The 16794-nt window shown below is 41.0% G+C and overlaps 1 protein-coding gene across 2 annotated transcripts in view; it reads left to right on the forward strand.

The window, feature by feature from the left end:
• UNC5C (unc-5 netrin receptor C) overlaps positions 1–16794 on the forward strand; it is a 313167-nt gene that overhangs the window by 230215 nt on the left and 66158 nt on the right. For both annotated transcript variants that reach the window (XM_035111588.3, XM_088660494.1), the window contains exon 4: positions 10750–10853. In XM_035111588.3, the coding sequence (XP_034967479.1) occupies positions 10750–10853 (104 nt within the window). The remainder of the gene's footprint in view (positions 1–10749; positions 10854–16794) is intronic.

Raw genomic sequence — 16794 nt, forward strand, 5'->3', positions numbered from 1 at the left:
CACACACACACGTCTTATACACAGAAAAATCTATTTGCTCCAGAGGAGAGCTACTAATGTAAATGGAACCGTAGACTGCAGTCAGTATAGTGTGAATGCAGAAAGTAGTGGGAGAAAAAACATAATGCTTTTATTCTTCATCTCACTTGCCTAGGGATTTTTTTTCATTTTTAATAAGTACTGTACTATTATGAAGACAAAGATATTTGGCAGGAGGAAAGATAAACATAAAATGCTCAGTTTGCCTCTACTTTCCTTTAATGGCTGCTGCTGCTACTGGCGATTTCCAGAGAAGCCAAACTGTGCTACCATGACAGAATTAGTGCCTTTTAGTAATAAATAGTGATGTTTAGGTAGTCATTTCATAGCATGAAATTCAGGGTGCTGCCAGCTGCTATAAACAGAATCACCATTAGTGGGTCACCCCACACATGGCATCAGTATATTTCTCCCAAAATTGTTTTCTGGACATGTGATGAGTATACAGTTAGGGAAGGAGCCAATGAGTAACCCATACAGAGAATCAGACTTTATGATAATGTTCATCATAAGCTAACTTTTTAGGGGGAGGGGAATATACAGATATTGACTTGCCTCCAACTGTGACATTATTTTTCTTTTTTAAATTAAAAGAAGAACTCTCTTCTTGGCAAATTGCTGTCTCCCATGGTAAACATTTTGTGCTGTGTTGGGTTGTGCTGGGTTGAGTTCACTATTTCATGGATAATAATAATGGCCCCAGCTGTGTAAAACTATAAACTAACTCTAAGATTATTTGGGGAGGGGGAGAATTCTACTGGAGAGTTATACAACTTCAAATTAAAGTCTCCCACACATCTCTTGCTGGATCTGTTTGTCGTCAGAAACCTAGCAATTTAATTTCCACATGGGCTAACTGTGTGATAGTGAAAGAGGAAGCTTATTTCAGGAAGCTGAATATCAGCTAATGATGACCTAGTTTACTCCCTTACTACTCTAAGCAGCACCTAGTCAGGTTGTGTTGAAAGGGTGTTAGCAACATCTTTAAATACTGAGGCTTGAAACAGATATTCTACGGTTACCATTGCTTTAAAAAGGAAAAGAAGGAAGGGGTGTGTCAGAACCGCTTTCACAAAATGAATAAGAAAATGCGGTAATTCTAAATCAGGGGTCCCCAGACTTACCGGGCTTTGGGCCGGTTCCCACCGCGCCGATCGCACGGTGGGCCGTCGGGCGGGGGAGTGCGCGTCCGTGCGGGCCGGCGGGCGGGGGAGTGTGCGCCCGTGCACATGCGCACAGCCGCTTTCTGGCGCGGTGGCACGCTTCCAGGTCGGAAAAAGCGCCGGAAATCGTTTGTGCACATGCGTATGGGCCTCCCCCGACCCGGAAGTGCACCAGAAATGACCTCTTCTGGGTCGGGAGAGGCCCATACGCATGCACACAAAGGATTTTCGGTGTTTTTTTTCGACCTGGAAGAGCGCCGCCGTGCTGCGTGCCGTAAGAGCGGGCGGCGGCGAGCGGCGGGGGTAGTCGCAGGCCGGATTGGGAGCTCAATTGGTCCACATCCGGCCCCCGGGCCGTAGTTTGGGGACCCCTGTTCTAAATTAATTCATATCAAAATAGCAATCCAGTCTGCTTCTGGGACATCATTAGGACTGCAAAGTCCATCGTCATTGTTAGTTTATTTGCATATTGCATTTTCTGCTAGTAAATCTGTGCTCACAGCAGTTTTCAGGGGGAAAAAATTAAATACAATACTGTAATACAATAACAATACATAATATGCATAATAATACATGCAATATCACTGCAACGCAACACTTATAATTAGTAAACAAATAACAGTTCATTTTAACATATATAAACATTTAACGAAGCATAGAGCATACTAATAGGTCAAGTCAAAATACATTCCACCATTTCTTCCAAAGAAGTTCAGGGTGGGGTAATGATCCTTTGAGCTGTCGGACTAATGGTCCTTAACTTATGCAGTTCAAGGCCGTACCTTCTTCCATCATCCTAGCCCATGACACTTTTCATACTGAGTTGCATATCTTCTGCTTTGCAATTCAGTGTGCATTCCTTCCAACCTACCTTTCCTTTACTCAAATCCCGACCTTCTCCCCACCCCACAAAAGCTTGTAATAAAAGCACACTGCAAACCTCTATCAAATGTATGGTTGTGAAAATGAGCTACAAGGTTTTAGAATTCTGTCCGTTCTTTTGTACAATCTAGAAAAATAAATATATCTTTATAGAGTATATTGAAATCAAATCAAGAGTAGCTCAATGAATGCCTTTTAAAGAAAGAAATCAATATTACCGTACCTTTCTGTGTATAAGACTAGGGTTATTTTAAATTTAAAATAAGGTTAAAAATCTAGGGGTGTCTTATACATGGGGGGGTCTTATACACGGAAAAATACAGTACTTAAAATATTTGTTGTTACTGGACTCAATTTAAAGACAACTTTTTTTCCAGCAGATTTATTCTAACCTTCCCTTTTTCCAGAAGTTTGTTTTAGTAAAATGAAGTTTAAGGAGTAGCTTGCATTCATGGATAAGAAGGGTGTGACAATATAAAGTGGGAAGGCTTTTCTGATTGGTTAGTCTTCCTTTCAGGGGGAAAAAAACAACTTTTTCCCAAAAAGAATTTTAAGTAATTACATGTTCAATATTGACACTCAACATTCTGCTGACACTATTCTGCAGTCCATTGCTTATATGTTATCTTTTCTGAAGTTGATTTTCATATCCCTGTCTTTATAATGCAGACCATGTTGTGAGGACAAAGACTGATGGGCACCAGAAGATAATATTGCAGCATATTAAAAGAATAAGGCGAAGTCAATGAGATAAACTAATCACGAAGGGTAAAGAACAATAGCCTTACTAAATTTCCATAGTGCCAAAATGAATACAGTCGACGGTGCCTGCCTGGTGTTGGTGCTGCCACACTAAACATTTCATTTCTTACAAATGTGAAAGGAGTATTATGTGGCACCTGTAACAGACCCAGTTCTGCAGATCAAATCTGCTAAGTGGGCATATATGAGGTAAAGTCATATCACAAGTAAACCGATCCCAAGCTGTTAAGGGCTCTAAATACTAATTGTAATAGTACTAATTGTGAACTTGATCCAATAGCAAATTGGGCTCCAAGCAGTGGTGTTACATGCCGATGGGGTTTCACTACTGCAAGCAATCGTGCCGCAGCATTCTGCACTAACTGCAGCTTCCTGATCAAGCACAAGGGATGACCCACATAGAGCACATTGCAGTAATCCAATCTTGAAGTATCTCGACTATCTCACAATATCTATTGATGTAAGGATAGTGGATAAATTGGGTTCTGAGTGGGGAAGCATGACAGAACAACTAACATGTTACGGAATATACCCCCTTCCCCCCCCTAAAAAAAAACACCCCACAACTTGTCTGGATGCAACCTTAGTTATCACAGTGTTGGATTCTTTAGGATATTTTTCTTCATTCTAAATTTGGTGTATGTGAACTCTTTTGATCAATAATGCAAATGGACATTTGTGTTTAATAACTATCAAACATCTGTGTATGGTATTGTCTCAGTCAATATGCCGACAGCTAAAGAAATCAGAGCAAAGTTATCAGTTCAATCAACTAAAGCAATAACAGCAGAAAATTCTTCTAAAGAAAATGTTATTAAGGGGTTGTTAGAAAACTGGAAAAAGATTCCTGATCCCATAAGCTACAGACACAACAATAATCCCTACCTCAAAGATTTTAGACTGGGATACCAAGTTTATATTTGATGGTTGATTGTCTCTTGCTAGACTCCGTTTTAAGTAGCCCTTCTCAGCTGAGATGAATTCAAACTTGCTCTGATTACTCTTTAATGACACTGGTAAACAACTGACCAATTTACTTAAACAATAAGAATGGAAGCTAAAAAAAATGCCTTCATAGTGAGGTGCTCATGGAACAAGTGAAAAGTGGTCTTCTGTTTAAAATAAGCAAAAGAAAACAGCCAACAACTGACTTTCCAAACTTCACCAATGATCTCTAATATTGCACACATAGAGATTCAGATATTTATAAATACACGACCTTTTACTAAAAGAGGAAGAAGAGGAAGGAGGGAAGGAAGGAGAGAAAAAGATTATCTGAGAATTCATGGTCCAACAACTGGGCAGGCAGCTGTAAAAGCTTGTGTGCTATCCATCATTTGACAGCGATCACCTGTGCTGTTCAGGGCTTTAAAAGATGAAGGAATATACCCAGTCATAGACATAACTGGAGATGCCTAATTGTTCAAACCGCCATGTATTGAACTGCATTTTAAGTTAACCATGCATTTTAAGTTAACATGGTGCCTCTGCATATGAAACCAGACGTTTCTTAGCATCCAGGAAATGGTTTTCTGCCAGTTGCCATTCTGCTCTGCAAATTTTAATTATTTCTGTCAACATGACCCATAGGTAGTTGCTTGAGTTCTCCACACACAACACCAGGGGATATATGAGAATCTGGAGTGTGTTCATAAAGCACAATCCAGATGAGATATTCTGGGCATAATTTGGCCACCTGTAATATGTGTCTCTATCACTGCAAAGACACTCTTTGAAAACTCAATTGGCAATACTCATTTGGCAATTCACATCAGAATCAGACCTATAGCTAAACCAGGAAACTATCTGTTGAGAATGTAATCCTTATAAATAAATATTTTCATCTTTGGTATCAAGTATTTGAAGGCTTCTGGAACATGCTCCTAGAGAGCAACTTTATTCCTAATGAATATGTTTTATTATTAATGGCTTATAACAAGAAGAATAAAAACACATAATTAAAAACAATAAAATTCAACATCAGACAGAATATTAACAGACAGAACTAAAATGCAGTAAAGGCCAGAAATAAATGGGTTTTAAATTGACACTTGAATAATAGCAAGGAGTGGTGGTGGATGATTCTCACTGCTTGTGCAAATTCAGTGCAGTAATACCGTATTCTTTCCCATCACTGCCCCTTCTTAACAATACTGACTTTGACTTCAGTAGGACTATGTACAATTTTGGATTTCTGATAAGTATAGCAACTAGTAGTGGTGGCTGCTTGTATGTCACACAAAAAGATAGAATTATAGGTAATCCATTATAAATAAAGTCGTTGTCCATCCCGTCCCCCCGCCATGCCAAAAAAACAAAAAAACAACCCTACTGGAATCTTGATTTCCATTATGCATGAATAAATTCATACCATAAGTTACTTGGGTCTTTAAAGTTATTTTCTTGAACTCAAGTGTAGAAAATAGAGCTTAAACACCATCAGTTTGCTTTAAATCAAAGTTTCAGTCAAAGAAAAAGGCATATAAAAGCCCTTCTTGTTTTCTGTAGACTCCTGCTATGTTTGTTTTAGAGGGGAAAGTCCTAGGTAGAATTACTGAAAAGGGCATGTGAGAGGAATAAGGAGTCTTTAAGGTCTACCAAGGGCAGAAATCCATCTTTCTCTGACAGTAATGCACCATTCTTCAGTATGTTCCTGGTTTACATTTAATTCCTAGCTGACAAGTGTCCGTTTTTCATGCCTATTCATTAGTCACCCTTGCATTAGCACTGCCTTGAAGGCATCTCACCTACCTCTTATCACATTTCGAGCAAAATGATAAAAGATATCCTTTAAGTTTTACCCACAACCCCCTTCCATCACAGTAAAGTCCAGCCAAAAAATAATAATAATACAGGAGGAGATTAAGTGGAAATTTTGCACAAAATAATTTGCTGTCCTCCAGATGTTGTCAGACTGCAACTGGCGCTCATGGGATTTGGAGTCCAATGACATCCAGAGGGCACCAGGTTAAGTAACATTGCACGATATGCTTTCCTGTCTAAACCCTAACAATTGGTTCCTGGTATTTTACAATGTGATTGATCTCCATTAATTGGGCTAAAATTAAGCCCTCCCAAAAACAGGGGGATCCCAGCCAGTCTGGGTTAAACTGTACTGGGTTAGGCAACTCTTAACTTTAAATATTTCTGCAGGCATCCCCAAACTTCGGCCCTCCAGATATGTTGGACTACAATTCCCATCTTCCCCGACCACTGGTCCTGTTAGCTAGGGATCATGGGAGTTGTAGGCCAAAACATCTGGAGGGGCGCAGTTTGGGGATGCCTGCTCCAGAGCTTCAAAATCATTGTAACACTAGGGCCTTCTTCTACATTTTGACTTATCTGTTGATTCAAATGCAGGATTTCTGTAAATTCTGAATGTTTTTCATATCAGGTAAGTTGTTTCCATGAGAATAATTTACATCTCCAAGAGGAATATAGGTTGGTGAGATATGATTGAGCTGGATATTAAGTTCCTGACTTGACTCTCTCTTTTTTGGTATTTTTAATGAAACTTTAATTTTTGTAACTTTCTTTATTTGACTAGCTTTGAAAAAAGAGTAAAGTCTTGCTGCTGTTTGAGGGATTTCAGTCACAGAGAATGGCATTCACAGAAACTCAATGTGAAATTGCCACCTGCAGCTCTGCACTCTTAGAAGCACAGACGCTTTTAGCTTACGGATGTTTGCTGTGCATCCAGCGCCGACAAGGGACTTTACTTTTTCTTGTTCAACTGTAATCTGAATGTAGCAAGCAACATATGAAGCTGCACAGCAAGAGAGTCAACAGGCTTCTGAGGAATGCATAAAATAAATAAATAAGATCTGAAGGGATAGCGCTTGTCACTCATTTCATCCGGGGGACCCCCCCCCCAAAGCCTTGTAAATACATAAATGGGCTAAGTGCGGGAATAATGGTGTGTTTTGAGCACTTGGAAAAACATGACAGTGTTGCAGCCTTTAGGGAAGACTTGAACTCAAGAAATGAGAAACCCATCAGACATTTGTAGTTACGCATAAACTAGTTATGTTTAGGGTTGCCATGTTCCCAAAAGTGAAAATCCAGACAAAGTTGTTGAGCCTTTTTGGAACATCTCACAAAGAAGGTTTTTGGGCTTTGGGGGGATTTTTAAAGCTGATTTAAAAATAACTAACTAAATCATCACCCTACTTGCCATACGTCCAGGTTTCCCCGGACATTTCGCCGATTTAGAAGAAATCCACCATGGACACCATTTTTTGGCACAATTCCCAGATATATCCAGGAAAACCTGGACGTCTGGCAGGTCTAGCAACGTGTCTGATTTACCTGTGCTTTCCCACATCTTTTGTATTCCCCAAAGGAACTGGTTGCCTTTTTCTTTTCTTTTCTTTGCATCTTTGTAGTTGCTGTGTGGAAAACAGACAGCATCGCTAACCAGCATCTGTCTAGATTAGAAATATAGTAGTGGAAACATAGCTCTAAGTACTGTACACAAAAGGAAGTAACCAACAGAATGTAAGAGCTCTGCTGCCTTGTAAACACACAATTATATCCTTTTTTTTAAAAGGGGGGAGTATTATTTACTTTGATAGTCTCTAATGGCTGTTTTAAGGGCATTAGAGTCTATTATGTCAGGGTCTGTAGTTAAGAGTACTTTTAGTTTGTAGATCATTGACCCAGTGAAGCATAATGGTGCCTTTTCAAGTGTTAGTGCATATCAGGTCACTATGACGGACATAAAGAGGAAATGGGAGTGGAGAGTTTGGAATCATTAAATTCTCCTGAAGGGCTGGTAGGAAAGGGGCTTCATCTGTGCTGCCTTTTTCCATTATAATGAACAGGATTTAGCTTGCTGGGAAGCAGCAAAAACAAATTATCAGTGTTACGAGTTAATGAAGCTGCCTGCAGAATTGTGCTTTCATAAACAAAACGTGTTATGAGCAGAGGGGATCATGATTTAAAAGGTTGGTACATTAACATCAGGCCTAAATTAATGCTTCGTTTGGTACATGGGGAAAAGTAAAACCAAACTCCAGGGAACACGCTTGGATTATTATCTGTTTCTAGCACACCACCGCTTCTCTCACTGCAGTAACCTGGAATGGTTGCAGTTTATTATCTGTTCATGATCTGTTGCTGTAGCTGTGTGCTGCTGCAGCAAATACTGCGTTTTTCCTTCTTGCTACCTCATGTTTAATATGATGGTCAGGTATAATAATCAATCAGATTTTATTCGACCGTCAGTCAGAAATAAACATTTATCCATAATCAGATATAATAAAGTTGTTGTTTAGTCGTGTCCGACTCTTCGTGACCCCATGGACCATAGCACGCCAGGCACTCTTGTCTTCCACTGCCTCCTGCAGTTTGGTCACATTCATGTTAGTAGCTTCGAGAACACTGTCCAACCATCTCGTCCTCTGTCATCCCCTTCTCCTTGTGCCCTCCATCTTTCCCAACATCAGGGTCTTTTCCAAGGATTCTTCTCTTCTCATGAGGTGGCCAAAGTATTGGAGCCTCAGCTTCACGATCTGTCCTTCCAGTGAGCACTCAGGGCTGATTTCCTTAAGAATGGATAGGTTTGATCTTCTCGCAGTCCATGGGACTTTCAAGAGTCTCCTCCAGCACCATAATTCAAAAGCATCAATTCTTCGGCGATCAGCCTTCTTTATGGTCCAGCTCTCACTTCCATACATCACTAGTGGGAAAACCATAGATTTAACTATATGGACCTTTGTGGCAAGGTGATGTCTCTGCTTTTTAAGATGCTGCCTAGGTTTGTCATTGCTTCTCTCCCAAGAAGCAGGAGTCTTTTAATTTCGTGACTGCTGTCACCATCTGCACTGATCATGGAACCCAAGAAAGTAAAATCCCTCACTGCCTCCATTTCCTCCCCTTCTATTTGCCAGGAGGTGATGGGACCAGTGGCCATGATCTTAGTTTTTTTTGATGTTGAGCTTCAGACCATATTTTGCGCTCTCCTCTTTCACCCTCATTAAAAGGTTCTTTAATTCCTCCTCGCTTTCTGCCATCAAGGTTGTGTCATCAGCATATTTGAGGTTGTTGATATTTCTTCCGGCAATCTTAATTCCGGCTTGAGATTCATCTAGTCCAGCCTTTCTCATGATGAATTCTGCATATAAGTTAAATAAACAGAGAGACAATATATAGCCTTGTCATACTTCTTTCCCAATTTTGAACCAATCAGTTATTCCATGTCCAGTTCTAACTTGCTATCTTGTCCCACATAGAGATTTCTCAGGAGACAGATGAGGTGATCAGGCACTCCCATTTCGTTAAGAACTTGCCATAGTTTACTGTGGTCGACATAGTCAAAGGCTTTTGCATAGTCAATGAAGCAGAAGTAGATGTTTTTCTGGAACCCTCTAGCTTTCTCCATAATCCAGTGCATGTTTGCTATTTGGTCTCTGGTTCCTCTGCCCTTTCGAAATCCAGCTTGCACTTCTGGGAGTTCTCTGTCCACATAGTGCCTAAGCCTGCCTTGCAGAATTTTAAGCATAACCTTGCTAGCGTGTGAAATGACTGCAATTTTGCGGGGGTTGGAGAATTCTTTGGCACTGCCCTTCTTTGGGATTGGGATGTAGACTGATCTTCTCCAATCCTCTGGCCACTGCTGAGTTTTCCAAACTTGCTGGCATATTGATTGTAGCACCTTAACAGCATCACCTTTTAAAATTTTAAATAGTTCAGCTGGAATATCATCACTTCCACTGGCCTTGTTATTAGCAGTGCTTTCTAAGGCCTCTTTGACTTCACTCTCCAGGATGTCTGGCTCAAGGTCAGCAACCACACTACCTGGGGTGTACGAGACCTGCATATCTTTCTGGTATAATTCCTCTGTGTATTCTTGCCACCTCTTCCTCCACCACTGCAAGTACCAAACTCAACAACCAGTAATATTAGTATCTGTTGCAAGGTGATAATTGTATTAGGGTACTTGAAGATAGTTGTAATTATAGAGTAAGGAGCAGGTACTGAACGTCCGAAGGACTTTCTGGAATCTTTTCCCTCACACACTAATACAATATACTCTTGAACTTGATACTTTGTGATTTATATGTTTCTATATTATGTAATTTTATTTCCCCTAGAAAACATTTCTTTTCTAGAGAACCTTAACAAATTTTGCACTTCTTCAGCATTCCCGAGGGTTGCCAGTGGGCTCAGTTGAAAGAAGTAATCTAATGGCTAGGAGTCCTTAGGTCATCTGTTTGCTAACTGTGATGTGTGCCCATCAACCTGCACTCCGTGTGTTTTGGATTAATGCCGACAAAGCAAGATGGCATTGGGCCATGTCAGCAGATGATCGAGGAAGTACTATCAGTGACTTCATAATCGGCTAAGAAATCATTTCCAATTTGATTCCCAAAACAAATTAGAGAACAAGCATTCAAATCTTCAGTTGCCCTGGAAAATAATGAATAGTATCCGTTATGGGCAAGATTACCACACACTTCATGTCATCTGCATCTATATAAAAACTGAGAGTCTGCCGCACTCTGCAGTGGCCAAAAAACTGCACCTACGATCAGACAATGAAAATATTCAGTTCTAAACAATGGCTTGATTTTAAAATAACAGGTGATGTCGGAAAGCAGATTTAACTGTCAACCTCAGATGGTTCCTCAGACCCCCATGGCCTTACCAATTACTTTCTCCCACATACATGGTAACTGCCATTCATTCCTGCGGAGGAAAATAAAACACTTGCAAAACATGTCTTCCATCATTGGCTTTGTGTAGTCCAGCTGTCAATAACCAAATCTCACAAGAGGGTGCAGTGGTGACAAAATAGGAGGCCTCTTTCCATGTACACACCGCAGCCATCATTACTATGCACTTTTCCAAGCTAGAATAAACACTACAGTGAAATACTTTTGGTCTTCTTTTTTCACCCTAGATCTGCGAAAGACTTTTGAGCAAGAGCCACTTGGAAAGGAAGTATCCTTGGAACAGGAAGTCCTTCTCCAGTGTCGGCCACCTGAAGGAATCCCAGTTGCTGAGGTGAGTGGCGACAGCTTTTCTTAAGGGAGGGGAGTAAAGGGAGGGGGAAGTGACACAGTTATCCTAACTGAGGCCTAATCTGTGGCTAATGGTGCAGTGAATTAGGCGATGGCATGATAAATGGGGGGTAATGGAGATCTAACTGCCTGCTGCTGGTAGAATAGATTGATTGGGAACTGATTAATGACTTCAGAGTCAATTAGAATGCCCCACTAGGCAGAGCTACAGGCAGTTTAGTTTCATTCTTCTGCTCCCTTTTCAAGAAACAAGAACACAGCAAAATTCTATCTGTTATCTCTAAGACAAACACTGGGAAGAATTTATGAATGCATCACTGTTATCTCCCACCCAGCCATCCCTATCCTTTTCAACGTGCTACTATTGTGACAACGGGCTTTCACATACATTATTAAAAACTTTTTTAAATAAAAAAAATTGCTGTATTTTGTTTTACTACTACGCTCGTGCATATGGCAAGTCATTCAAGCTGCATGACTATAAGAATTCACATGCTGTGATCTGATAGGAAGCTAGAACAAAGGAAGACCATAATCCATCTTTTAATGTTCCATGTCTGTTTCACTTAATAGCAATTAAAAACTCATGGGTGGGTGTTCTTTTATCTTCCTTGTGGAAGTGACCCTACCGAGAAGAGGAAAAAGGAGTCAGCTTTCAGCATGGGGACACCACCTGTGAAGAATAACCCCCTAAGTCTGGTAGTTGTGCTGATTATGGAAATGTACTGTTCCTTCTAGTTGCTGATCGTTTAAAATAAGCATTCTCCTCCTCTTCTAAGTACATAATGAGTTTGTATTTAAGCTCATAATACAAGCTGCACAGGCCACTTCTATTACTGTTGTGTTCCACTGGACCACCAAGCAGCTGCGATCTCTCTGGGAGAGTTGATTATGTTTAATTCACCTATTTCAGAATATGGACCTTATTTTTCCCATCTGCCAAATGAAAAGTCTTGCCAACTTGCTAAAAGACAAGTAAGGATTCTTTAGTATGAAGCTGCTTAGCGTTTGCTTTGATGGTTGATTTCTTGTGAGGCTCTACATCAGGGGTCCCCAAACTAAGGCCCGGGGGCCGGATGCGGCCCAATCGCCTTCTAAATCCGGCCCATGGACAGTCCGGGAATCAGCATGTTTTTACATGAGTATAATGTGTTTTTATTTAAAATGCATCTCTGGGTTATTTGTGGGGCCTGCCTGGTGTTTTTACATGAGTAGAATGTGTTCTTTTATTTAAAATGCATCTCTGGGTTATTTGTGGGGCATAGGAATTCATTCTTTTTTTTTTCAAAATATAGTCCGGCCCCCCACAAGGTCTGGGGGACAGTGGACCAGCCCCCTGCTGAAAAAGTTTGCTGACCCCTGCTCTACATGCTACCCGAGCCTTCCTCTGAAACCACAGCTTGGAGCACATCACAGTTCCAGCAAAACTGTGGGCAAGCAACAGAATAAAATAATATATGATTAATTCTGTTTTACTCCCATATTTTCTTTATTTGCTATCTTATTTCCTGGGGCAGGAGAAAGAGGAGGAATAATAATTCAGTGGAAAGATGAGTTGACTTCTAATAAGCCAGCTTTGCAGTGGTTATGGTGTACTAATCAGCTGGTATTCCTTTGCCAACAAACATCCCACCAACCAGCTGTTGCAGACAACAGAATCTGCAACAGGGCATGTCATATTGCAGATGCATGGAGGTACTTAGGGACTTCATTACCTTTGCAAGGAGCTGAGATTACTTATGACTGGTAGATTGTCTGTGTGCGGTATTACATGCATAACACAGATATGTACCTCCCAATATCTAAATAGCTACCGGTAGTTCTTTCCAAGGAGCAGTAAGTCTGATTGCGTGCCAGAGATAGAGGAAGAAACAGCATGATGAGTAGAAAGGAAGCTTTCACTTTTGTTGTGCATACCGTAGCTTGCCAAGAAATATTACCGTCTTTTTCCAGAAAAAGGGGGAAATACTGCCATATTTTTTTAAAAAAAAATTATTTAAAAGATTGGAAAAGAAAGATTCACTCCAAATATAGAAAATAACAAACATTTTTACAAATGCTTCTAAGCACACCAGCTGGCAGTGTAGGAAGCATTTTGGTTTAACAACATACGAAATGGGTAGCAGTATTTCTTACTGTTTGTTTTCTCTCTACGGAGAGGATGAGAAGAACTTGTGGTCCTCCAGTTGTTGCTGGACTCCCATAATCCCTGGCCATTGACAATGATGGCCAGGAGTTGAAGTCTAACATGTAGAAGGCCAGGAATTCCCCATGCCTGCTCTAGACCTAATCACATTCCCGTATAATATGAAAGGTCAATTTTTTTTCAAGCAATGAGACCCGTCTTTGATTTACCCCTTCCCAAACACACTTTTTAGAAAGGTAATTTATTCATTGACATAGTTTGTCAAATTTTCATAGCTATTCCACTCCTGAGGATGGGGGGGGGGGATTCTCCATAAGAAGTATTGAGGACATTTGCACCAAATGACTAACCTACGATAGTTTATTCATTCATATATATACTGCCCTTTATCACAAAGGTTCACAGGGTGGCTCACAGAATAAAATACAAGATAAAAACACAAGTAAACGATTAATACAAAAACAACAAAACAATACCCCGCCCTTCCCACAGACACATTTGAAAGGCTGTCGAATATTACTCAGAACAAGGCCTGGTTGAAGAAGAATATTTTTCCCTGGTGCCTAAAAATTTGTATTGAAAGTGTCAGGTGAACCTCCCTGGAAAGAGCAATCCACAAAGGTGGACAAACAACCCCAAAAGGAGCACGGCGTGACATGCCCCCCACCAGGGGTACCGTACTACCTGTCCACTAACACCCACACACCCCTGCAATACATGAAAGGGAAGGGAATAATAATTAGTCTGAGCCAGGGTTCACCCAGGAACACATGAAGTGCTAAAAAGGAGGGCAGCACCTCTGAGCGTGTACAGACTGCATTTCTATCACCATTTAGTAAACAAAGTCTGCCCTAGCTGCAGAATCTGGGATGAGTTGAAGAAGGCTTCCAGGCTGGAAAACATTCTCTCTACGAAAGCTTGAGCCTTCCCATCATGTCTCGTAAAAATGCATCACGGAGTGAACTCTAGAATGATCATCCCCAGAGCTGGCCTGTTAATAGCTACCGTTCTTCCAGACCATGCAACATATTAATTCACTTTGTCAAGCAGAAGAGATTGATGTCTGCAAGCTAATTGTCTGTTAAACCTATTTGTACTGCAGTCGGGGCAGACACCAATTAGCACTTGGTGGGTCCCAGAGATATCTGTGCAGTAGCTATTTTGAATAACTCCGTTTAATGGCTTCTGCCCACCCACCCACCTCCCTCCACCTTACATTGCCTTCACACTTTTCTTTTCCCTTTTTCTTTTCTTGCTTGTTTTTGAAGCCAGGAGGGGGAGATCAAACACCCAGATTGGAGATTAGCCTAATAGAGCTTCTGTATAGACTCCTTCCAATGCTATTAAAGGAACAAAGGACCAAACACAAAGGAGTATGAATACCTTAATGTGGCGTTTTACTGCTGCCACTAGCTGTAACTGGCGAGATAAAATGATGAAAGATAAATGGGTTTGTTGAAGGATTACATGATTATTTTAATTTTGGAGATGAATGCACTCTTTGTTTAAGGCTATACTGTACTCATTTGCTTGAAAGACTTTTATTATAATAACATAGTTAACAGGGTAAGAAGTAGCTGTTGGAAGTCAGACAACTAGCTATGCCACTGACTTTGGAAGTCAAGCCAGATAATGCATTCAACACAGTCATGTGTTACTAGTCAGTCTTATTTTATGGAAGGTGGTAGACCCTCCTTCAATGGAGGCTTTTAAGCAGAGCTTGGGTGGCCATCCGCCAGTGATGGTTTAGTTGTGATTCCTGCATCGCAGGGGGTTGGAGAGGATGACCCTTGGGGTCCCTTATAACTCTATAATTCTGTTATTTTATGGTTACATTAAGTGGTTACCTTTCCACCAAGGAGTTCAATGGAGCATACATGGTCCCCACCCATTTTATCATTGCAACAATCCTGTGAGGTGGGGTAGGCTGACAGACTGTGATCTGTTAAGGTGGGGTAGGCTGACAGACTGTGATCTGAGCTTCATGGCTCAGTGGGGATTTGCTCCCTAGTTTACCAGGTCCCAGTCCAGGATTCTAACCATTACTTCCTGTTCCACTTAGAAGGAAAGTAAACCCAATAGCCTAGCATATTTAAATGTGCACTTTTTTCTTTAAAAATATGTGTATTTTTTGTCTCAAGCTGCATCACATTTGGAAAAGTGCAAAATGCAGTAGACAGCTATGTTCTGAGCTGCACTTTGGTCTGAGAAGTGTAGATCAGCTCATTTCATATAGGAAGTTGTAAAGAGTTAGTTGAGAATCCCTAGTCCATCATGAAACTCTAGATAATACAAATGGCAGGACATATCTTATTATTCAGAAGACTGAGATGTACAGCAGTGAAAGTGTGAGCTTGCTCTGCCTCCAGATTCCCAGACGATCCCTGCTCCTTTGACTTCTTTGCTGACTTCCCTATCTCTTTAAAGTTTGGACTGATACATCTTAGGTCACATCCTGCACACAACTTCTTCCTCCTCACACTTCTCTATCAAACCTCAAGATGAGAGGTCTTCTTGGATCTATCCTCAGAGAACAAAAGAGCAAGCATATCTGCTTTGTCTTCTCTAGATTAGTTAGGTTAGAACTAGAAACCTTTTCTATTGAAGTTATGCACTTCCTATAATAAACAGCTTTATTGTTTTCTAACTCTACAATATCTCTGTGTGCATGATTGCCACAAGTACAGTGGTACCTCGGTTTATGAACACAATTGGTTCCGGAAGTCTGTTCATAAACTGAAGCGTTCATAAACTGAAGCAAACTTTCCCATTGAAAGTAATGGAAAGTGGATGAATCTGTTCCAGACGGTCCACGGAGTACTTAAACTGAAGCGTTCATAAACTGAAGCGAACTTTCCCATTGAAAGTAATGGAAAGTGGATTAATCCGTTACAGACGGGTCCGCGGAGTACTCAACCTGAAGCGTACTTAACCCGAAGCATGGGTGTAATTGGTTCCGGAAGTCTGTTTATAAACTGAAGCGTTCATAAACTGAAATGAACTTTCCCATTGAAAGTAATGGAATGTAAATTAATCCGTTCCAGATGGGTCCGCGGAATTCGTAAACCGAAAATTCATAAACCGAGGTGTTCATAAACCGAGGTTCCACTGTAAAGTCTATTGTCTAGCCAAATGCACAGGCCACACACTGCACTCTTCGCATACCAAAGAACTCAGTTTCAATACTGCTTGCTTCCTCTCTGCTCTCCTTGGATGAGCCTAAAGAGCCGGCTGGTCTTCAAGACTGTGTCTGTTGCATCTAGCTGCTAGCCACTCCTGAACTTCAAAGTGACCTTTTGTACAGGAAGCTACACCACTGTGGCCACCTTTCCTTCCAGCCCTTGTTCAGATGGGCGTTGGCTGCTCTGTGTTGGTTTCCCATTATAAGGCAATGTAGAGACACAGTTGGTTTATTTTTGTGTGAACTGTATTCTGGAGCCAGCGGGACCTCTAGAAGCTGCCATTCCCAAGACCCAACACATAGGAGGAGCTGGCTAGCGGCCAGCTACAGTTTCTAAAAGCAGCAACAGCTCAGCTTGAGTTGAGGCTTCACTGAAACATAGCATTTGTTTGAGTGGATTGGAGTTGCAGGCCTTGTGAGAGACAGCCAAATCCAAATGAATGGGTGTGTGTTAGGAATTCTGCACATTGCCCGGAAGGCCTAGAGTCAAAGCCAGATTCATTATTCTGGGTAGCTTGGAGCCAGGAAAGGCCTCAGACGATTTGTTCAGCCAATGGAAAAATCAACTCGGCATCTCTTTCACTTAGTATTAGTGCA

This window comes from Zootoca vivipara, chromosome Z1 (assembly GCF_965207765.1).
Source record: "Zootoca vivipara chromosome Z1, rZooViv2.hap1.1, whole genome shotgun sequence".
In the NCBI taxonomy this organism is placed as follows: Eukaryota; Metazoa; Chordata; class Lepidosauria; order Squamata; family Lacertidae; genus Zootoca; species Zootoca vivipara.